Source organism: Haemaphysalis longicornis, unplaced genomic scaffold (genome assembly GCF_048455015.1).
Source record: "Haemaphysalis longicornis isolate Haplotype H1 unplaced genomic scaffold, Haemaphysalis longicornis Haplotype H1 scaffold_1, whole genome shotgun sequence".
NCBI classification, from domain to species: domain Eukaryota; kingdom Metazoa; phylum Arthropoda; class Arachnida; order Ixodida; family Ixodidae; genus Haemaphysalis; species Haemaphysalis longicornis.
In genome coordinates, this window is record NW_027526203.1 from 340,232,521 (window position 1) to 340,256,727 (window position 24,207).

The 24,207-nt window shown below is 47.8% G+C and overlaps 1 protein-coding gene across 2 annotated transcripts in view; it reads left to right on the forward strand.

The window, feature by feature from the left end:
• Positions 1–24,207, forward strand: part of LOC144152961 (neurotrypsin-like) — a 61,973-nt gene that overhangs the window by 24,000 nt on the left and 13,766 nt on the right. For both annotated transcript variants that reach the window (XM_077684572.1, XM_077684564.1), the window contains exons 13-23: positions 108–196; positions 843–1,002; positions 1,743–1,850; positions 1,931–2,093; positions 4,921–5,108; positions 7,840–7,950; positions 8,018–8,165; positions 17,718–17,926; positions 19,192–19,308; positions 21,507–21,684; positions 22,960–23,081. In XM_077684572.1, the coding sequence (XP_077540698.1) occupies positions 108–196; positions 843–1,002; positions 1,743–1,850; positions 1,931–2,093; positions 4,921–5,108; positions 7,840–7,950; positions 8,018–8,165; positions 17,718–17,926; positions 19,192–19,308; positions 21,507–21,684; positions 22,960–23,081 (1,593 nt within the window). The remainder of the gene's footprint in view (positions 1–107; positions 197–842; positions 1,003–1,742; positions 1,851–1,930; positions 2,094–4,920; positions 5,109–7,839; positions 7,951–8,017; positions 8,166–17,717; positions 17,927–19,191; positions 19,309–21,506; positions 21,685–22,959; positions 23,082–24,207) is intronic.

Below are 24,207 nucleotides of genomic sequence, written 5' to 3' on the forward strand. Positions count from 1 at the left end.
TTTAGGGCTTTGTTTCTCACACGGAGTAAACACTTCATTAAAGAGTGCTGCAGCGTAATGACTTGTAATTCAAGTTTTGTCAACTTTCGTTACACTTGTTGCTACAGATCGTTTGCTACGGGCGTTTCGTAAGACACGGATGGCCAGAATGAGTCGCTACGAATCGGCAAGGTACTTTTCTGTGAGCGTCGTAAAGGTATGCGGCCTCTTTGAAGGACAATTAACACTATACTATTGATATGCCATAAAGGAATGCGGCGTCTGAAAGCGTTGAAGGGGTGTACTGTCAACATACCATGTTTTCTACTATACAAAATCACATTTCCTCTGCTGGGTAGCCTCTGATTCTTTAAATTGTTCATAACTATTGACGCAGTAACTGGCGACGTTTAGACATCCCCGAACACAAATATCAAAATGCATTCCGAGTTAAACACCGGCGATCTACAATATGGGATCCTGGCTGTCTTTTGCCCCTCTTTTTTCTTTCCATTTTATTTAAGCCCCACATCTACATGTCCTTAAGCGCCTCCACTGGGGCCGGTAATCGCTCTGGTCAACTATTTCCTTCACTCTTCCGTGCCTTTTCGCCATTCTGAGTGGTCCTTCGTTACCAAACGCCTGCCAGAAAAGAATGTCTTCGAGCTATCAGGTCACACCAGTTGACGAGGCAGCGCTCTTGTGAGCTTCGCTGCAGTGGGGCTTTTTGGTGTCTAAATGCTTAAACGAAGAGAGAAACAGGGGTAAATAGCAGGCTCGTATACACTTTCTGGAACATTCAGTGTCGTCGTTTTCCAGAGGTCGAAGGCATGCGCGCAACTCCCGCTTTTCTCTGTGCCCAGTGCGCTGCCAAGTGCGTCAACACAGCAGCGTTCACCTGCCGCTCCTTCAGCTACATGGCTTCTGGCAGTCTCTGCATCCTCAGCGACCGCAACGTAGCGCTGACAGGCGCTCTGGTTGCCGACCACCGGTTTGACTACTACGAGAGCTTGGCCCACACCAGCAAGTAGCATGCTTCACTCTTCCCTGGAGCACATTTGGGGGTGCATGGCTGGAAAAGGGGTGGCACAGCCACGACTCGGTGAACCAGCGGGTTTTTTTTTTAATTTTGGCCAGGGTACGGGGGCAAGGTGGGGGGGGGGGGGGGCGTGGGGGGGGGCGTGGGGGGGGGGGCGTACCTTGGGTTTGGGGCAGCCGCTGGATCCAAGTGGTTCTTCTGCAGTAGGGAGTGTGCGAAGTGCCAAGTACAGTGCTAGGCCTTACGTGCGAACGGCCATGTCATCAATATTGAAATCACACGACACAGCCTAGAACAACACTTCCTTTTGCTCTCTCCGCAGACAGCGACTGCTTCCGTTGATATTAATCGAGCCTTGGCTACCGTTTCTTCATCAGCAGCAATCCGAGCCCTCACCCCTCTCCCCCTGACACGTGTCTTTGACGTGTTCATAATAAAGTTGAAATCATTTATGACGACACTGGCGTTATCTGACGCTTAAACCAATAGACGACACAAACGGAAGTGTTTTACGTCCTTTCTTGCGCAACTTTTTACGATTGCGTTCATAAGCTCAATTTAGCAAGCTTATATTTGCTTCGTGATGCGTCAAAACGGAATATCCCCACCCCCCTGTCCTAGATTAACTTGAATTAGTGTTCCAAGGGACAGCTATACCTGTAGTTTTTGGCATGTCAAATTTCATAAACTGACTCCGCGTCAACTGTGTCCTGTGATTTTGCAGCCAACTGCACGGGCTTGTTTCGTTGCCGCAACGGCAAGTGCATCGAAAGATATCTTCTGTGCGACATCGCCAACGATTGCGGAGATGGGTCGGACGAAACAAACTGCGGTGAGGCCGAACCCTATGGGCCACAGTGATTGTGGCCGAACGTTACTGCACTACGCGCAAGTAACGTGCTCTTTTTGCAGTGAGCCGGATGGACTTCCAGGTGCGCCTGGGCGGCGGGCCCCAGGACTCGCGGGCCGAAGGACGCGTAGAGGTGAAGGTCCACGACCAGTGGGGTTTGGTATGCGACGACAACTGGGATGCCGAGGCCGCTAGCGTCGTCTGCAGGGAGCTCGGCTTTCCGCTGTGAGTACCGGCAGCGGCAATTAATAAACATTCGTGCCTGAAGAAAACTTTGACCCAAAAGCAGTTAGGACGATACTAGTGAACTTCGGCGTCGACGTTCTCATGCAATTAAATCTGGCGCACCCTGTGTATCAGGCGCTTATGGTCACTAGATCCAACGGGTCATTAGATCCAACGAGTCAGGAGATCCACCAGGTCACGTGATGCCCGAGTCAGAAGATCCAACGAGTCACTAGATCCAACCGAGTCAGTAGATCCAACACGTCAATTGATCCAATGAGTCAAGAGATCCATCCGAGTCACTAGATCCAACGCGTCACTAGATCCAACGAGCCATTACATCCAAAGGGAGGAATCGCGCGTGCTTGTATTTCTCGGGATTGGGTGGTCGTTGTGTTCATCGGTTTGTTTTTGTTTACTAGCATCCACGAATAACCGGTTGATGAACTACTTGCACTGAACCGTGAATTATATATGCATACATTTCGCAATTAAAAAAATAAACAGAGGGCATAACTAAGTCGTCACAAATTCACAATTTCAGTAATTCGTTTCAGTCGTTAGCACTGATATTCAAAGAACATTTACAAGGTAAATAAATGAAAGAGGATTGAGGAACGATCCTTAATAAATAACTACAATTTCAATCGTTTAAAAAATATGCGGATTTATAATTATGTGTAAATATTACAATAAGAGAACAGACCACGTTTTTAGAAAAATAAATCTTTGAAACACTGCCCAAAGACAAATCAATAAACGCGATTGAGGAACCCTCTTTAATACACAATTACTGGAGAAATCGTTCCGAAGAAATTGAGTGCACTTACGATTATGCCGAGATAAAGAAAATATTAATAACATAAAGAAATCTGTAATTTATTGCAACTTTTCACTGTTTTTTTTTTCCTATCATCAATTCCTGCATCACCTACATCTGTTTGTACCGAAATCGACCAACACTGGAATGTGCGGGTGCTTAACTGTGCGTGTAATCGTATGTTCATGCACCAAAAAGGCCTTGTAAAAATACCCCCAAAACGAATGTGTTATTCAATTTTTTTTTTATTCCTGAAATGTTGGATTCTGGATCCCGATGGACGTTCGCCCTAAGGGTCAGCCACCTGTCCCTCCCCGAATTTCTCTCGGCACATGGGAACGGGGGAAGGGGCGTGCATGGTGCCCGATTCGGCGGGAGCTCGCCGAATCTGGCACCATGCACGCCCCTGTTGGCACCATGTTGCACTTGGATCGGGCCACCGCTACCATTCGTGCCGAATGCGCGCTGCAGCGTCCGCTAGCCAAGGCAACCCATTCAGGAGCTGAATGCACAGTTTTCCAAGAACGCGCTGAAGCGGGCCGTGTGGGCGACCGAGGGAGAAGAGACGCGAGGGTGAAAGGGAAAACTCCTTCCCCGCGAGTGGACGTATATTTCAGTATTCCGGTATTTTTGTGTACGGGGCTCTGCGCTATCGGATTTGCCGAACAGGGATTTGTTCCCAGGTCGTCAATACGGATGCTTTCCGCTGTTTACCGTCTTGCACAAATGAAAATATGCGTGCATAAATTTCGTTGTCATACTGCAAACTTCGTCTTCATGGCCCTCATTTTACATTGGCAACGACTCGAGAAGTCCCCCGGAAAGCGCAAAGCCACCTCAACCTCCAGTTGGCGTGCAAGACGGAATATCAACGAACAATCACTCTGTTATTATTGATTCCTCCCCAGCTTTCCTGCTGAAAAATATAACTAGGCGGGAACCTAGTTAATTCACAAGAAAAAGAGATATTTCGCACTGACCAAGCAGTGGACTTGGATATGAAAATCCGAATAGTTTGCGTGTCATTAAATATCAAAAATTACTACTCACACACTTCAAAGGGATATTTCAAAGGCTATGAATCCTTGGAGAACAAAGTTATAAACTTGAAACTGCGCACAAAGCAAGCTTCTGCCCCATCATTGGCTTTGCGAAGTCATTGCACTGCGCTCAAAACCTTAATAGTAATCACACCTGGAAAAATTGCAGTAAGCCGTTTATTTCAAACCTAGCGAGCGAAGAGGAACATGGGGCCCTGAACGTTTTTTTGTCAAGGGCCTTACCCTAAATAACGAAGCGCATCGAAACCGCTATACACGCATGGCTAGAGCAATTTTAAAGTGAAGCCTTATATGCCTAGGCCAAAGGAAAATCTCTCGGTCCTGTGACGCATAAAACTCCTCTGGAGTAACTCTATGCGCATGCACGAAAAAAAAAAAACGGATTGAAGAGGAATTAGAAGTGAGGGGAGAGAAACTGGCTGAGTTTATCCCAGCGCAGCGCGCGCGCAGTGAGTTATACTGCGTGAATGACACGTCAAGCGATAACGGCGGGCGGTGCGGGCGGAGCAGCTTTGGGAAATACTGGCCGTAGGTTACTTCGAGGTGAGGAGGTCACGCGTCGTACGTAAAACACCGGCCGCACGTCAAAGCTTCGCTGGTTAACCCTCTGTACGGAGTCCACGGGCGTATTTTTTTTTTTTTTTAATACCGAATAATTTCTACACACCCCTCCCCCGTTTCTATTACGGTCCGTCCGGTACGGTGCACTTTAGAGCAGGACTTCGACGACCATTGGTACAAATGACATAACCTCGTTTAAACGCGTCCACATCAAGGTCCCGATCCAATAGTTTCTAAGAAATGCTCCGCATTACGACTACGATGAACGTGGTCATGTCTATTTGAATTCCTAAATAAATGCTTATTATTTCTTTTATAAGTGCTGTTCACATAACGGCGTATTCGGGTAAAACCTACCAGCTATAAAACACGGTGCCATGCGCAGGGGTGCTATTGAAGCGACCAAAGAATCTCGGCACGGACTTCCACCCGAGGAAGACGCTGCGGGAATCTTCATGGACGACGTGCTGTGCCTCGGCAACGAGACTTCGCTGGCCCACTGCGCGTTCCCGGGTTGGAAGAAGCACAACTGTTTCACCAACGAGACGGCGGGGGTTCGCTGCAGAACGAAAGGTACGTGCGGGGAGACAGGAAGTGCTGGTTAACTTATAAGCACTAAAAGTCAAGTCAAGTCCGCATTAATCCTGCACATCAACGTGCCGAGAATACAGACGATACAACTCGCAGCGGCAGCAATTGTTCCCCAACTGAGAAAATGCCAAAACCGCAAGCATGCCCAAAGCGTGAAAAATGGCCGCAGACATTTTCCCGCAGAGTTGGTGAATAGCGAAACGGGTTTGGCGGAGCTTGACTAAGCGTTTCTCTGAAACTACAGTCAGGATCTAGCCCTTCGATAAGGAAATACGAATTAAGTAGAGGTGGGGCCAAGTAACGAGATAATATTTAAATGCAATATAAGAGTGCCTAACTATTTTTACTGCGCACGTGTATAGCTAGGCCAGAAATTGCAGCTACTTAACTTTACAACAATGCTGTCTCACTACAGTATAGGCAGTAAGCTTTGTTTTAGTTTCGCCTGTATTGAAATGCTTCGCTTTAGTGTACGAGTACAGCCAAATAATTAAAGCGGGTGAACGCGAGACCTAAAGCCCTTTTTTTTTTTTTTTGCCGCTACCGGCAAAGTCACAATATGTTCAGTGAACTACACGACAGTGTTGGCCGAAAGATTTAGTTTGACTTTACTGACCCCCTTCCTCGCTGATTACACGGCTACATTTGCATGGGAAGACCCACACTGGTTTGGGTGGCCTAGTGAATGGTTGCTCGGTTCTATTTAGAACGAGCTCATTTACGCTTTTAAAAAATGGACGAAAATGAATTACCGTTTATTGTCGAACACAACCCAAAAGACCTACGATAGGTGAAATCTTCCAGTTAAAACAAGAAGTCATTCAGCCTTTTGTGTCGTGCTCGAGGAAAGTGCAATACTTTTCTTGCCGTTTTTTTTTTTCATAAGCTGAGTTTTCCAATTAATGAAATTCCGCGCTGTTATTACAGTAACCTTTGAGCCTGCTTGGGTCACTTAGGTTGCATGCTGACCCCAGAAAATCCTGTACTTCAAAACTTGCAAGAAAGCTCGCTTATATAAGACGCAGCGCTATAGAACTCCCGAGGTTGGTCTCCACATAACACATTTTGAACGGACTACAATTTTGTATGGTGCCTCATGTGACCAAGAGGCCCTATTACTCAGAGAAGTTGTATATCCACTTCGCTTGCTGAGAAATTTCATTATTCAACTTTTTAACTACTGGTTTCGTGGCCCAAGTTTACATTAGAAACCTTAGCATCGGAAATAGGTTAAGCTAACCAACTTTATAAAAATCCCAGTCTAGTCTTTATTTGCATGTGTCTCAAATTTTGCAAGGCTATATATTCTCGGCTAGCTGCGGCCAGTAACTTGGTCACACGAAGTTAGTGGCAGTGATTTTGGTATTGCGCATGTCTGTAAGGTTCTCTTTTTTTACTTCATTGATATTGTTAGTAACTTATGGCTGTCCAGTTTCGTCGTGTTCTTTAGCACAACTTCGAGCGCACAAGTCAGACACACTAACGATCGGTCTAGCTCATGTTACATACCTGGGTGCCCTGTTAGTGATTTGAGCTACAACACCAAAGTATTTGAAGGTGGAGTTAAGAGACGCGCGCTTCTAACCACAAGCAAGTGTGGAACAGAACAAGAAATGAAAAATTTAAACTACTTACGGAAAGAATTAATAAAGAACCCTTTCCTTCTTGTTATCATGATCAGCAGCAGCAACAGCAGCAGCAGAAGCAGCAACAGCAGCCACAGCCGCATAATGCCCATATAATGCACAAGTCAAGTTTCTTTCGACCGACTAAAAAATAAATTTACGCTACATTTAATGTCATATAGTTTGCAATGATAATTTGGTTCTTAATTGCATCAGCTAGACAGTTCCCCAACCTCCTTATTCCAGACGCAGTTATTTCTTAATTGGACTGCTGTCATCCCCGCCGCGATTGGTGCAATCTGCCGGCTGCGCTAACTGCGCATGTGCGTTGCAAATCGCACATTGCTCGCACCATAGAGTTTCTTACAATATACACTAGAGAGGAATCTGGCGCTAGCGTCTCACATTAAGGCAGCCCGTGTCGTCATGGGCCACCATTATACCCTACGCTCGCCTTGCTTTCGTCGTTGGCTTCGATTGAAACGTTTTAGTGGCCGTAAATTCAAACGCAGTGCCACAAAAACGCCAAGAAGAGTGCTTTGTTATCTATGAAGAAAAAAACACGCAGTTTAAAGCTAAGGAAAAAGGAAGTTAAGCGTATTCCTTTTAATTAGAGTCTGTCAGTACGGTAGTCTTGACATATCAATGCATAGTGAAGAAAGCAACCCCCCCCCCCCCCCCCCCCCCAAAAAAAAAGTTTCAGAATCCAAATGTCAATCCAAGCACAAGCCAGTAGCACTGATCTTCCCATAATCCCCACCCCCACCCCCGACATGTATTCCCGTGTGCAGTTTCCTCTCTAGTATACTTACTACGGCACTATATGGCACTCCCACATGCAACGTGCGCCCACAAGTGACCAACGGAAAAAATTAGCCCCCCCCCCCCCCCCCCCCAAACTACTGCAAAGCAGTCATACAGTACAGGGCACACAGATGCTTATTCTATAATCGTGTTAGCCAGGTCATAGTAGTGTCACAATTGGTTTGGCCGTATAGAGGCCCGCTGAGCGGTCCTACCAGACGGTCCTGCCAGCCCACTGGATCCCGCGTAAATGCAGCGGCGCGGCGCGCCGCGCTCTCTCGCAGTGTGCGGCGAATCGGAATTCGAGTGCTCTGGAAGCTGCATTCCGTACTACCTGGTCTGCAACGAGCAGCGAGACTGCCTCGACGGCTCCGACGAGATGTTGAGCTGCGACAGTAAGCATCCACCGCACTGCATTTCCTGCGGCGCGCGCGATGAGCATGGCGTTCTTCTTCCTTCGAGGCAAGCTGGAGATCCGGCTGGCTGGAGGACCACACCCGCTCTCTGGCAGGCTCGAGCTGAGAAGGCATGGCATCTGGGGCACCGTCTGCGACGACGGCTTTGGGCTAGCAGAGGCTCGCGTGGCCTGCGCTATGCTGGGCCTTGCCAAGTACGTACGTACTTCCACTGTGTTACACAGGGGACCGCAAAAGCCACTCCGGTGCTCCTTCCTAAATATAGTAACAGACATTTTTTTGCGAGCTCGACATTCCGCAAAAGCGACCGAAGCGCAAATTTTGAAAAAAACTTCACGGTTACTGGATTTCTAGGTAAAGGGAACAAGCTGCTAAGACATAAGCAAAAGCATCCATTGACATTTCCTCCTGCCTACGTTCAGAATTTCCGGTTAGATACCTTGTTTTCCATCCCGACTGGACCATAAGAAAATTTCGAGGTACGTACAAGGTGATGCACAAAAGAAAAAAACAACAACACCATAGGTGCAGTCGTAAGCCACCATGCATAATGAAGGCTATATGTGCAGTCGAATTTTTTTTTTTCTTGATCGACCTCAAAAACTACAACCATGCAACATACAAAGCGAACAAAGTTGGTGGCATTTCCTGATATAGTTACCCATATGTGACGGGTAAATTCTTCCAGCGAGCTGTGAATTTACGGGAACGAGATGCATCGACAACACTTGCGTGACACCACCCGCCAGAAGAAAGAGGGGCGCGTGATTTTCTTCTGCCCCTCCAAATTCTTGCAATGGCCGAGATCGTTTGCGAAGCTTTCACAAACCTTCTAGCATCAGTGGGGTGCCTCCGCCGTGTGTGCACACGGTTTAAATGGACAGTAAGTTGTGAAAACACGTTAGCCTATATCGGCAGAATATTGGAGGTGAGATGTTTGCGTAGATACCCCTAGATCATGACTCGCGCCGTTGTCTTCTGGTACACTCCGCTTGTGTGTGGTCTGCGCTCGAACTTTAACGTTTTGATGTTTGAGTGCATGAAAAGCGTTCTACAGTGAAGCAACACATCTACTGTCTGCCCCCAACCCCCTCATGTGTTCCCGGGAAGGAGGAAAGGGGGGTACCTCAGCTGGGAAATGTCAGCGAACAGAACGCGTCCGCGAGCAGGACACTCTATCGGGTACATTCTAAGAAATTGCCGCAGGTGGACTTCACCACAATACTGCCGAACAACCAATCAGTGTGACCAAGTGCGCGAATTTAGCGAATGACGAGGCCCAGCAAGCCGTTAGAGTAGAAAATACAATTGGCGCTGGGACAACAGCGCAAGGCGTGCGTGTGCGCTGTTGTACCTGCGCAGATTCTTTTTCTTTTACTGCAATCGGATGTTTAGCCTCGCCATTCTCCAAATTCTCGCATTTGGTCACGCTGATTCGTCGTTCTTTTCCGTTGTGGTGAAGCTCACCTGCGGCGATTTCTTGGAGTGCAGGTAGAGAGGGCGCAGCGCAGCAGCAGCAGCAGCCGAGGCGCGGGAGAGGGTGGAGTTGCTGTGGCGTTGGTGCTGCATTAGAGCAACACCACCTAGGTGGCGTTGATTAGAGCCACAGAGAAGAGAGAAGGCGCGGCGCGGCGCAGCAGCAGCGGAAACGTGGCGGTGGGAACAGAGTGTGGCGTCGAATGCGGCACAGCCGCTTCCGCTGCCAATCAGGTGGATTCTGCCGGACGGCAAGACGCAGCACCGGCCAATCGTGTTCTGTTTAGTGAATGTGTGAGACCCAATGGAACAGAATCAGATTCTCTTGGTAATCCGACACTGTATGAATGGTTCGGTCCAGAGTTTTTTCACAGCGGAGCCGTTTAAGCTTGAGCTCGGTCAGTCAGCGTTCGCAAAAAAAAAAAAAAATACCAAGAAAAAATACCGAGTGCACGTGAGCGTGCGCCTCGTGAGGAGCTCCCGGCATCGTCCAGCTCGAACTTCGAGAACACTCTGCCCAGCGTTCGTGGCGTGATCTCTCGCGTGCTCTTCTCCGCGCCAGTTCACATACGTTCACGCCTGAAGTGGCAAGCAAAGAAAAGGTCGCGCTACAGACGGAGACTTCGTGAAGACGGTTGCCGCCTGGTGGTGGTTTATTAAGAAAGGAGGGAAGAGAAAAGAACTGGGGATATTTTTGAGCTCAACGGGGAGTTCACCCTCATACAACCCAGTCCAGGGAAGGGGATTGGGGGTTCCAAATTATAGGAAGAGAGGGAAAAAAGAGGAGAGAGGGAGGAGAGTAGGGTAGAGTCTATGTTGCGTTCATCAAGTTTATGGCTCGACGGCTACAAACGCTGTAATATTCCTGTCACAACCAGGAAGTTGAGTAAGTGCTGGAAGACCTCCCGTCGGATGGCGTCCGGTCCCGTGGGGAACTGCTTGTGACTTGGTGCACCGAGTCGCTGGAGTGCGGCTCGGGGGGGGGCGCCTTACGGCTATAGTGCAGTATATTATAGGCACTATATTACGGTGGCTACGATTCCTGCGTTGTCGCTCACGCTGCTGCTGCTATTGTTCCTGGGCGGGGCGCGGTGCCGCCCGCGTCGGCGGCTGCGGCGCAGCCGTAGCGGGGGCTTCTCTGCGCGGCATGGATAACCGGAGTGACGTCATCACGGCGGCGCATGGAAAAAAAAGGGTCCCGCAACTCTTAGCTTCCTGCGGGAGCTATATAGCTAGAGGAACTCTAGTCCGGGCAGGACCCGTGGGGCGTGTCCCCTAACCACTCGGGCATCTGGATGCATGACCTCCACCACTCGGGCCAGGATAGTCCTTGCAGCGTCGAATGACACCACATCCTATGAGGCTTGGACCCCTGCCTGGCGAGCAGAACCCTTGACCAGGGCGTCTGCAACCTCGTTGCCCATTATGCCAACGTGAGATGGCAGCGCGTGCTAGCGCGGTCCACTTTGGGAAAGGTGTGAAAGCCTGCGGACAAAACAATCCTGGCCTGCCACTCATGGAAAACTTTCAGCGGCAAGTTGGGATACCCATGTGAGGTGCAACAGCCGCCTCTCCGCCGAAGCGAGAGGGGGCCGCCAGCTGTGCAATTTCTCCAGTCTTGTACCACTAGTGCAAGCTGCGCCATTTTTTGAACAGCAGAGTTGTTTAGCTAGGCCGACACAAATCCGTCCGTCGTAAACAGAAAACCCCGAAGCCTCAAGAAAAAATGCGGTTAGGAGGTCTGGGGAATCGGACCCGGGACCTTTGCCCCAAAGGCCCGAGGGATACGGGTTAGCAGCGGTGGGGAACAACAATAACATATGCAGCCAATTGGAAAGTAAAAAGAAACGCTTCCAATGGCCGGAATCGAACCTGGGTCCCTCGCGATGAAACCGGCGTCTATCCGAGTGAGCTATCATCGTATTGCGGGCGCCCAGCATTTCCTTTGGGTTCGTAGCGCGGTCGTTGGCTTTGGACTTAGCTGCGGGTTCTAGCGCGTCCTAACACCGTACACATTGGGAGAGATGTGAAAAGCCTGCTGACGAAACGTTTCGGGCTTGCCAGTCATGGAGAACTTTCAGCCGTAAGTTCAAAAATCAAATGTGATGTGGCGACATCGTAGCGGAAACTTGGCGCCTCACTAAACAACTTGAAAGCAAACTTAGGTCGGCTCAACGGGCCATGGAACAAATAATGATCGGAGTAACACTTAGAGACAGAAAGCGAGCTACCTGGATCAGAGCACAAACTAGAGTATAAGATATCATAGTCCAAATAAAGAAAAAGAAATGGACTCAGGCTGGCCACGTAGTTAGCGAAATGACAATCAGTGGACTACCAGGGTGATAGATTGGACACCGAGAGACGGGTCTAGAAAAAAAAAAAAACTCCCGGGAAGGCCAATTACTCGATGGAGAAACGAAATAAGGAGATTCGGAGGCAAAGAGTGGAGTCGAGCGGCGTGGGACAGGAGCGGTTAGAGTCGATGGCAGAGGCCTTCGTCCTGCAGTGGACCTAGTGGGCTGCTGCTAATGATGATGATTATGATGCAACAGCCAGATCTCCGACGATGGCAGAGGGGCCACCAGCTCTACTGATTCTTCAGCCTTGCACCACTATAGCAAGCCGCTCTTATTTTTTGTGTAATAATTTCTTTCTTAATTTCTTACTCCGTTTTTTTGTGCTTCGCCATGTCTTCCCTTCTTCCCTTCATCGAAAAAAAATCGGGTGTACCCCACCGGTGCATGCTCACAAAGCAAACGTTCGCTCAGATGCGTTCCCTGATACTCCCCCCCCCCCCCCCCCCCTTACACACACGCAACTCTATGTTAGAAAACTGTCACGATAAAAGAAGTTTGTAGAGAATACTTTGCACTCTTCGGTAAGAATAACCAGCTTGTGGAAGAGACCATGTTCAACTAAACAGTGTCTACAATTTTTGAACATTCGTGAAACCAAAGAGCTCTGATGCGTGTTCTACGGCGCACGTGAAAGCGTGTAACTTGCCTTTGGTGTGAATATTGATACTGTGCAAAAAAAAAAAACTGCTAAGTTCGCAGCCTCTCCCTTATTTGATTCATGCATTGGCGACTTTTTTGTATTTCAGCACTAAAAGGGCTCATCCGCCAACAGCAGAAAAGTTCTCACACGCGTGAGCGGTGATTCGAAGTAGACGAGCTACGCCCTCAACGCTCGACCTAAGCTGACAACGATAGCCCAATTTTTGTCTGCGCTGTCCCCGCCAATGGCGATACTTTCCAAGTTCTATTAATTTTGCCATGGTGAAAACATAATGATGTCATATGGTGCACGAAAGTTCCTCGGGAATTTAATTCTGCTTACGCGCTTGGAAGGCCTAGCGCTTACCAGACTTTTTTTACTGCTACATCGTGTTTGCGTCTCTTTTTGCGCTTTCGTTTCTTCGTCTTTCGACGCGAATCGCTCCGCAGTGTGACTGGCCGTATAATTCCCCCTGCATATTGCCCACAGCCAGAGCTCTCCACCGTGCGTACTTGTTCCATTCACGTGCATGCATCACATTCACCTGTCACCGTTCAAGGATTCTTGTTCTATTCCGGCAGGGTTCCGGGTTCTTAGCGCACTTGGCGACTGCTCTGGGGACCCGTGTTCATGACCACACACGAAACCAAATGCATTTTAAAGACGATAGTCTTCCTTGGGCTACTTAAACGTAGAAGTTTGGTCTTTCTGTCTGTCTGTCTGTCTGTGTGTCTGTCTGTCTGTGACTCGATTCAGCCACCCGGCCAAAGAGAAACTGAATCTGCGCAATAGTCTTATGTACCCACAGCAAAATGTAAACGCCTAAGTCCGCTGGCAATCTTCATACTTGTCAACATTGTTGAACAAGAACAAGACATTATGCCAATATGAGGCAGCAAATCAATACATAAGTGATACTTGCAGTGTTCCTTTATTTAAAAATTCATGGATGATAGGTTTTCGCGATATTAAATGATAGATTATATCAACTGCAGAAAATCGCCGCCTGCTGTTGCCCGCGGCACTATAGCTCCTGGCGGAATTTTAAGAAATCAAACGGCAACAGTAACGAAAGGTTCCACTAGATAGGTTCCACGTTCCGCTTGGAATGCATGTGCAGCAGGGCAACGTGGTTCTATAAACATTGTAGTAGAGTGCCTCGAACCACGCGCATCTCCGCCGTACGGCAGCGCTGGCATCGAGGCACCCAGCCTGGAGCAGTAGAACGGGGTAAATTCCAATTGACTTGAGCAAACCTCTAGCGTGTTGTCTTGGGAGGAACGAGACGGGAGAGGAACATAACAGCATGAGAGGTGAGCGAGAAAGAGAAGGGATGCGTTTACATGGCAGGGGCGCCAGTCGACTATCATCTTTCGTCGACATTTGCAACGAAAGGAGTAGACACGCGGCCATTTTTATTTGTTTATTTTCTGTTCACAGCGGCAGCCATGTTTGTACCCTCCGTGTTGACGGTCGACGACGACGGTCACTTTTCGCGTTTGATGAGGCATCTAAGGCTTTCGCCTTAATACGTTAGCCATTTATTACGACGCAGAATAATTAGCGTTTTCACTTTTTAAGCTTGTAATAAAGCAAGGAAAGCCTCCTTCAAAACTTCGCTTGTACCATTTACTGCATTTGCAGTTTTCATTTTAAATGCAGAAAATTTATGTTTCAATCTGTTGATTGGTTGCAACACTGTAAATAGTTCCGTCAGTCTGCACGCAATGCCAAACTTTATTCTTCCAATTGCGCGATGCATCCACAGCGTAGTCGATTCGCACTCGAGGCCTCGTTTATTGGTGTACTCATCGTCACCTTTGATCCCAACGACTGGTCCTTCAAGTGTATTCTGGCGAACACCGATAGATTTGTTGTGGTGTGAGAACAGCCCACACGTTCATGCTGCAATGTACTTTCTTTTCTGGAGATGACGTTGGTGTCCATCGCGTGCGGACGCCATTCGACACTTCCTGAGCTCTAGTGAAACGAACATTTACAAATTACGTTGATACAACATTCACTCACAAAGCCATCGGCACGGTTCACACCAAGCATGACCGCGGCTGCAAGCTGAGTTGCCTAAAAAACGACAAAGAAATTGACAGCTGCCACGTAGGAAACCTTTGTCAAGTCGTCTCCATCGAATCCACGTCCTAAATCAATCAATTCGCATATACGTTGTAATAATCATTTAGATGTTTTTTTTTTTAATTTGCGATAATATGCCCAATAGCATAAAAACAAGCGGTGGCTCTGGGTACCGCACCACCGCTCCCTTTTTGCTCTCTTTAGATGTTTGATCATCGATATTTCTAATTAACTTTATAAGCACACTTAAAAACACTTATGTAGGTGTGCTTTTCGTCAGTGCATTTGTGTGACCAAGCGCGACGTCAAAGAAGGTATACGTTTTTGTTGAATAACGGCGCCAGACATGCAGTTCTACTTCTAAAAAATTGATCCAGACCTGATACCACGCAATACAAAGCGCCATACTTGCATTGCGTAATACCACAGCGCAGAACACATTTTTCCAGTCAAATCGAAAGCTCGGCCTCGCAATTACCCTAGTTTGCTTGTTTGATCGTAACGATTTGCCGTTCGACTGCGTAATGATTCCGACCGGTGGGTATTTTTCCGCGTGCACCGTATACAATAAGCTCAGGTTGGAACGCACACCCTTCAGCTTTGTTGTTTACTAGAAAGCAGACAATTTGCAGCGGCATTATAAGAACGAAAAAGTCTTTACGTGCGTATTGCTTCGTATACATAGAACGCAATGTCCTGCAAGCAAACAGCGCAACACGCATTGCCGTCACGCATCCAGCTCTCGGGACTATGTCAACGTCTTCTAGACAAACAGAAAGTCTTCGTACTGTATCAGTGGCAGTCGCATGGCACTCAGCTCTTTTTATTGGTTCACTAGGTTACAGCGATTAAACATGACATTATAGAGTAAACCATGGGATGCAGAGGCCCTCTCTTTACTCGTTGACTACACAATTCGTTTGTGTGCACAACGAAGAGCTAGCGGTGGTGCGCCCATTCTATGAGTACGTGTAGACCGACGGCCGGCTGGACATCAGATGTGCATTTAAAGCATCAGCGTATGTTATGCGTGGCATCCCTTATGTATGTCGAAAATTAGGAAGCGAACAGCGAACGATTCATCGAGTTGAATAGATTTATTCGCATGGGTTAGCGAGAACTCATACGCTGATTCTTTAAATTCACGTCTGATTTCCAGCCAGCCGTTGAGTCTACACATACTCATAGAATGGCCGCACCACCGCTAGCTCCACGTCGTATTTTTCTTTCCAACACGTGAACTGTCCCTTTCTCCTGTATTGAAGCTACCAAATACAGTTGCAGGGAAAGGTAATCTTGCAGCGCGGAGCCGCTGGCTCGCTTGTCTTTCATGACGGCAGGCGCATGCCGTGCAGATAAGGCGCTCTGTGGAACAACGTGGTGAAGTGTCGGTGTACAAATTCAAATTTCTTTCTCTGCTAAAACAAACACTGTTCCGATTAAACGTTCTGAACTAAACTGCAATGATTTGCACTAGTCATCACCTTGTATTTGAAATTTTTAATACGAGCACAACAATGCGCAATTTAGGGGTGAATATGATCTGGAAACGAGATTTTTCAAAGTTTTACAAATGTTTTCTCGCACATTTCTCCTTTTCTGAGTGCCAATATATGTTTTATGAATTTTCCACAATGATAAAACTCAGTAAAAAATGCTTCATTGGCTAAGACAGTGTGCTTGTATTTGCTAAAATAGTTTGAAAATGCGGTACTTTGTTTATTTTGTGAGTGGCGTAACGCATGCAAAAAAAAAACGAAAAATCTTTTAAAATGCAGCATAGAGCAGTCCAGGGCCTCAACATGATTTCCATGACAAAATGGTGGAGATTGAAAAAGAAGTGATTTTTAAAGAATTTTTTGACAGATTTGTGTTTCCTCTAAACCCTGAAAATAAAAGGGCGGCTAGAAAAAGAAATAATTTTTGGGACAAAAATACTTTGAGAGAGTGTTGTGGGTCATGTAAGGATGAGCCACAATGTTTACTGAAGAAATCCGTGATGGTCGACTTTACGGCTGGGGCGCTTGGCATGGAATGACCCAGCAGATAAGCAGTATCTGCATTCTAAGTTATCCCGTCTCTGTACGTGCGTACAACGGGCAATAAGTCTTTAATTAAAGACAGCCGGCACACAATTAAATAGCACGGCTGCCAATATAAACGTGCTTCTGAAGCTCTTGACATTTCCTTCGTCCGAATGAAAACGCCTGCTGGCAAGTCGATAGTTGTTATTACGCAGTAGTCAATTTCTGCGCCTTCCGTACAACGGGAACGAGTCAGAGCTCCTTCAATTCAGGAATATTTCTCCTGAACAAAGCGTAATGAATAGCGATAGAGCATGTTGCTGCACACGTGTGCTTTTTCGACAGTTATTCGTCCCCGCGGTTTTTCTTGATTTTCCCGCGCGTTGTGTGTCAAAGCATCCCAATGACGAGATTTTCTTCTGGGCTACAGTTTTTTCCTGGAACGTTTTGTTTCGTCCGCGAGTTATTTTGGTTAGTTAAACCTAAAATTGCGAAGTTCTATATCTCGGATAAGCGTAACACAACGTGGCCGTGAACAGAACGTGACCACATTTTCTAAAGTGACTGTTTCGCTAAAGAAACAAAGAGGATAAAGAATCACAATCATTTCCGTGCCTCTGCAAGAAAGAAAAGAGCTAATCGTTGTTCTAAAAAATATCTTGCCCTTTAACCGTATGTTAAGCTGTGCGTGTAAAATTGCAAGAGTTGTATGCAGAGTGTATGCAAAATCGCTTCGCCATTGGCTGCCACATTGGCTAACACGTGGCGTGCAAATAGCACCTTGAGGACGCGAGGGCAGACAAGGCGCGCGATAACCATGAACAGTAAAACTGGTTTTCTTTTTCTTTTTTTTTTTGTTTACCTACATTGGCTGCACAAGAGTAGGCCAAGTGTAGCGTCACCACGGTCCCGCCATACCCAGCATAGACTCAGAGTAGCCAATGTAGGCTAAAAAATAGCCCTGCAGCTTACTAGATAAAATTACGCGAACCCTGTTCCAGATTCCCTCGTTGCCAAAAGAAAGCGTGAGTTCTCCCCGCATGTCCACAGACGCAATGTTGCCTCTCGGTAGGCACCGACGGAGGTGAAAGGGCCCCAAAGATGGCCTCCGGTTACACGTCGCTCTCTTTTCCTCCTCGCTCGACGTCCATGCAGCGCCAGCGTGAGCGTGCTTGGACCCGGCGCCTACGGTCCGGGCCGAGGCCCCATTTGGCTGGATGATGTGCGCTGCTTGGGGAGGGAGCGGTCCCTGGACCAGTGCCGCAGCAGCGCCTGGGGCCACAACAACTGCGTTCACAAGGAGGACGTGGCCATCGCGTGCACCGCACAGCGGATACTGCCGCCGGACAACTCCATTGCCGCGTGTGCGTCGTCGGCATGCCCGCCATCAAGGCGAAAATTAGGACTAGTCCCAATACGTACATCTTGCACAGCGTATCGCTGAATGCCTCCACTCATCGACCCGTAGAGGCGTGACACATTAGAGCAGCGCGTACCGGAAGCCTCTACGAATTGTCCATGAAGTAATGCCAGCGCATATTTTTTTACCGCCGGCATTAAACACTGCAAACTGAAAATAGCTAGCCCATGGTGATAACGTTTCTTACGTAAATGTGCGGAACTTCACTCTCACAGCGTAAAGGGTGTATCAGTAGAGGCTTGTTAAAGTGGTTCCCCTGTCTCAGACGCATCGTAGGTTTTCCTCCCTTTCACTCACAGGACGAATTCGGTCAAGAAGTGATAGCGTCCTTCGATTCATGTAATATTTCATCGTCATCATCATCATTACTATCATCATCCTCATCGTCACCACAACACGCTGTGATTAAGTTCTTAATATTCAAGATAGGAGCCGCTGCGCAGCAAATTAAAATGCCCCAAAATCACCACTTGGTCCAAATAAAAGTTCAACCTCTTTTTTTCTCTCATGACCAGTTTATGTGCGGCCTCTGGAAGTTGTGCAGTCAGTAAAATACCAACGCGTAGATTTCTCACAAGGCAGATGAAATGGTTGTTACATGACACGCCGCATACGATGGAGTCCCAATACCGCTACCAGCCCATACCTGTTACGCACTGCTTAAATTTTCATTACAACACATGCTAATCTGCCCACAACAACGGTGCGCATTAAAGATAATAGCTTCACGCCGGGTGGCAGTGTTCCAAGGTCAACAATAACAAAAGGTTTCAGCAGATGGCGCGAGCAGTGGAACGCCAAAAAAAAAATGAATTAACTTAAGCAAACCTTCACTATGTTTATCGTGGGAGGAGCGAAAGGGAGCGGAGAGCGTGAGAGATGGGCGGGAAAGAGAAAATAGCATTTACGTGGCAGAGGCGGCAGAAGACTATCGTCTTTCGACGACATTTGCAGTGAAGTAAGCAGATACGTGGCCGATTTTTTTGCGGCCAACTATAGCCAAGTTGATCTCATTTACCAAATATAACACAGTAATTGGAGCCTTAGATTTGCCGCGCTTGTTCACATTCTTGATTTCGAAGACATAACGTTACGTATTGTCGCTAATAATTAGTGGACCTGTGTTCGTGTATAACCAGGTGTAAATGTATTGAACATTCGAAGACCTCTGATTGACCTCGCCGCGTTTCAAATCTCGCCCATTAACAGATAAAGACACGTGCGGAATGCCCAAGTACCAACCGCGAATGGACCAAGCCTCCACCCTGCTGCAGCATTATGCAAGCAGGCACAACAGAATTGTGTTCAACAACCACATGCACGAAGGTAACTCGAAGAGTCATGATAAAAGCGTATGCAGTTGGGCCGACACGGTTGTATGACATTTGAAAACGAGGAAAAGGATACCGCCAAATGCGAGTCTTGACAGCACTGTACAAGTGTTGGCTTCGAAAGTTGGTCATTTTATTAGTGTGCAATCACTTGAACGGTCAATTACAAGGAATCTTTGCGCCAACTCAGAGGCCCAGCACAGTGTTACGTTCCCTCACAGCAGCACCTACCCACAGACAATTGAACAACGCTTTATAGGCAGAAATTTATACCGAGTCTGAGGTCAGCACGTTGACGATAAAAAGCAAGATACACTTGAACCACCGCTTAATGACGCAAATGAGGCTTGTTTTGGCATCAAGAAGGAATCTACAGCATAACGCCCCATAATTTTCTGAATAGCATTGATAGTGTGTTGTATAAGAAAGACAGATGCTCACGAGGACAGAGAGAGAGAGAGAGAGAGAGAGAGAGAGAGAGAGAGAGAGAGAGAGAGAGAGAGAGAGAGAGAGAGAGAGAGAGAGTTTATTGACTAAGGAAATCGGTCAAGGTGAATCTAGGTCCTGACTGTGGTGGTGGGCGAGGAACCCAAGGTCCGTCCCCTCCTGGACGCCTTCTCCTTGAGTTGGGATGGTGGTTCCTTGGTGGCCATCGACCGAGGCTTTCTGGCGACCTCTTTCACCCTCTTGATGAGGCGGACCTGTAGGGCTGGGTCGGGGCCGCGAGGCGAGGGCTCCCGCCTCAACTCAGAATAGATTTCGCGGAGGGTATCACTGGTGCACGCCCAGATGACGTAGGCCAGGTAAAGTATTATGCTCACAGAGAAGGATTCGACCAGCTCGGTCAGGTATGCGTGTTTCGCGGCCGCTGGATGAAAGGCGCACTCGTGTTTATTGGTGACTTTCTTGATCAAACTTATAGTTTGGTTTACATACCGGTTTATGGTCTGGAAAAAGTTGACTGATTCTGGTGGATATTGTATAAAGCTCTAAGACATTTCGGTCAGTGACCTTTGGGGTCTACCTCCCTTCATGTAGAGTTTGATGTTGGAGGGCGTTGTCGTTGATGGTTCTAGGGAATGACGCGTGGCTCCGACGTGGCATAAAGCAGGCCAAGCCCACTCTCCACGGCTCCACCACCACCATGTCCATGCCTCTTTGCAGTGTTGCTTCGATATGGCCTATGGCCGTCACCTACACCCCCCCCCCCCCCTCCCCCCGGATCGGTCGATCTAGAGAGTAATGTCGTCTGCGCAGGCTTTGGTGAAAGTGTGGTGTCTGTGCTAATTTTTTAAGATTGCTAGGTTGAATGGAGAGATGACGGCTCTTAGCGGAGTGCCTCGACTGCAGAAGGAATGTGTCTGAAGCGAGGCTGTTTAGATGTACGGCAGCAGACCGGTTTTACAAGAAGTCCCTAATGTAGTTGCAGGTTCTCGTCCGGATTGACCGATCCTAGAATCAAAATTTGGCTTCGTGTCTTAGCCGCTGGGGGTTTTTATTGTTTCCAAAGTACGCCTCGCGTTGAGAGACCGATTGTGAAACTGATCATTGTGCAAGGGAGTTGAGTTGTTCCGTGTCGTTCATGTATGTGGCAATTCGGGATGTTCATGTGGGAAATCCAGGTGAAATTTTCGCTACGTAATACCAATAACAGGCATGGCACGTGTGCGTGCGCTGTAAGCAAAAGTTGACGCTGCCAACAGATATAGCAATGTCAATGCTGTTAACTATTTAATACCTTGATTATGGGGAAAACATGACGGCTTGCATATACAATTCACTGCCGTACCGAGAAAGAAGCAGTTTTAGCCTTATGATACATAGCATCTGTCAAGCACCCGGAAACTAACTAGAGAGAGAGAAACACTATTTTGTGATAGATTGGCTCTAGAGCCCGATGTGAGGAGAGGAGAAGGGAGATAACGACTCCCGTCTCGATGACGTGGTTCCCCAGCCCCAGCGGGGACTCGCAGTATAATGTACCGCTTCCTCATAGGACCGGCCTAGGAAATTACGTGATTTGCCGCCAGCCATAAGCAGAAGACTTCAATGTCCGTAAGTGAACATGGGGCGGATTGAGGAAGTGGCCATGGGCTCTTCACCTGAAACATTTTACTAATATCACGAAATATAGGAGATGCAAGGAAGGCAGACGCTGATACGTGAAAGGTTGTCGCGATCTCTTGTCAACAGACGTGGCCACAAGGAGGCGTATCACCGGCCGTATCGTTGACGGCATACCAGCGCATTACGGCGCTCACCCGTGGCTGGTGGACATCCGACTCCGCGACTATTCCGGCCAGACGATGCACTGGTGCGGAGGCGCCATTCTTACGCAAACCTTGATCTTGAGTGCGGCCCATTGCTTCAAGTGAGTCGTAGTTGCACCATTCGGTTACATTTGTGATCATTTTTTGATTGATTGATTGATTGTAGGGTTTAACGCGCCGACGCAACGCAGGCGATGAGGCGCGCCGTAGTGGAGGGCTCTGGATTAATTTTGACCACCTGGGAATCTTTAACGTGCGCCGAAATCTCGCACACACGGGCGTTTTTGCTTTTCTTTCTTTTAAAATTTCTTCTTTCATTTCTTTTCTTTTCTTTTTGCTATGTAACATTCTTTTAAAATTTGAACTGTGTTGTGTTGTTTCGTGTTCTATTGTCCTCGTATTTTAATGTTGCCCTCTCCTTTTCTGAGGGGGGGAGGGGTCCCCCCCCCCCCCCCCCCCCCCAAGAGTGCTACTAGGAATACAGGCGGCGTAACGTACGAAACCCATGGGCTCGGCAACTCCTTATCTTCCAGTGAGAACCGAAACGCTGGTTGTGTTGTTTCCATAACGAAAGCGGAAACTGGGAAAATTACCGTAATAGGTGGGTGTCGGTCAGCGACCATGCAGGAGCCACAAGTCATAATTTTCCTCGGCATTTTCTAACCGATTTTCCCCAGTAGTTTGAAGTTAAAGTGAGAAGTTAAATTTGTTCCAGATCTATTGGAAACCCCGATGGCTCATCTCTGCTGCGTGAGCAGTGCTACCAAGTTAAGCATACATTGTTAGTCATTGGTGTTGCTTTTTACGTTGTTTGGGAACACGTATGATTAGACTTGCAGGATCACCTGCCGTTGTGGTATCGTGCAAGGTATGATCAAATGCGTGGTATGATCAAGTGACGTCGTGGTACAGCTTGTAAACCGAAAGAGTAGGAGATCCGTGCATACGTGGAATTTTTAACAGACCATTACTGACCGATCAGCAGTATGACCTAATCCTCGTCCTTCTTGGGATTTCAAAAAGTGCAGTTGGGCGTTTCGTGACAGAATTTTATTGTTTTTTTTTATGCAATATACTTTATGTCAGTGCCATTCCTTCCTGGTTTCGATGTTTGAAGCCGTCAAGTTCAGGGGCGAGATCTCATGAAACTTTCCTGATCAAGCCGGTATTTAAGCAGAAGCGGGACAGATCCTTTTCCTGATCTTATACATACTCAAAAAAAAAGAAAAGAAAAGCAGGCTACCTCAGCACACGCTACACCATGCCCGTGATGCGATCGCGTATAAAACAAGTTTTGGATGATCAGAGTGTAACAATACTTTATTTTGTGATGTCCCCCAGTCTACCGATGTGCCCTTGTTCTGTTTGTGCCGTAGGTTTACAAAAAACGCGTCGCAGCTAGTCGTACGTGTTGGACAGTACAAGCTGTACGCGCTTGACCCATACGAACTCGAATTTCAAGTGGAGGCCTTACGCGTGCACGAAGCTTTCAATCCAGGTGAGTCTACAAGTACATACAATCCGCACATAAGTGGTGCGTGCGCGTGTGGTGCGTGTGTGCGCGCGCGCGTCGTGTGCCTGTGTGTGTGCGTGCGTGATTGCGTACGTGCGTGCGTGCGCATGCGTGTGTGTTGGATGGATGGATGGATGGATGGATGGATGGATGGATGGATGGATGGATGGATGGATGGATGGATGGATGGATGGATGGATGGATGGGATGGATGGATGGATGGATGGATGGAGACAGAGGGAAAGAGGTGGGGGGAGGGGGGTTGATCGAAAGGACTTGTTGCAATGGACTGATTCATGAGTCCTGCCCTCCACACAGCTGTCACCTTTCAGCACGTGTCATGTTCCACGTTTACATTTGCTGCTTTGATTTCCCCGTAATTGTACGCCGTGAAATCTTCCTGTAATGCGTAGCCTTGTCAACCTTATCCCGTTGCTTCCGAATGTTGAGCTTGTATTTGCCTAATTTCCCCATTTTCCTTCCATGTGGAGGCAATATTATCAATATTATTGGTATCATCACCATCAGCATCAGTCAGTCGATGTCTACTGCTCGACAAAGTCCTCTTCCAGCAGACTTCCAAACACGGAGCAAGATATAAAGAGGAGCGCCGACTGTGGCCCAGAAAAAATATTTTGCTCGGGCCGGTAATCTCCACGCGCCGCCGGCCGCCCAGCTTTCCGTTTGCTCTCTTCCTCCTTCGTTTGCCCTCTCGTCGTTCTGCCTCTGTACATGGCTCTTCCCTTCTTCGCTCTCCCCAGAGGCGTCTTTTCTTTCGCAACGACGTCTGTCGTATGCCTGTCCTACTATGCAGGAGGAATGCCTGCACGCGCGGAATTTAAACACCCGTGCGCAGCCGGAATAGACGGCGCAGATACTCGCGCGCCACCGCATACATGGCGATCGCTTATTCTCTATCAGGGGACGTTTATTCTGACAATATGAAGACCCACTAAAAATATTGTACTAACCCAGCAGATGTAAGACGCAAATGAACGACGACGACTTCAGAAGCACCAAAGACTGAGCAGGAGTAATATGAAACGCCACAACATGCAGTCTAGCGTGATTCTGCTTACGACAAATCGATGCAGCGCAAAAATTACCCTCT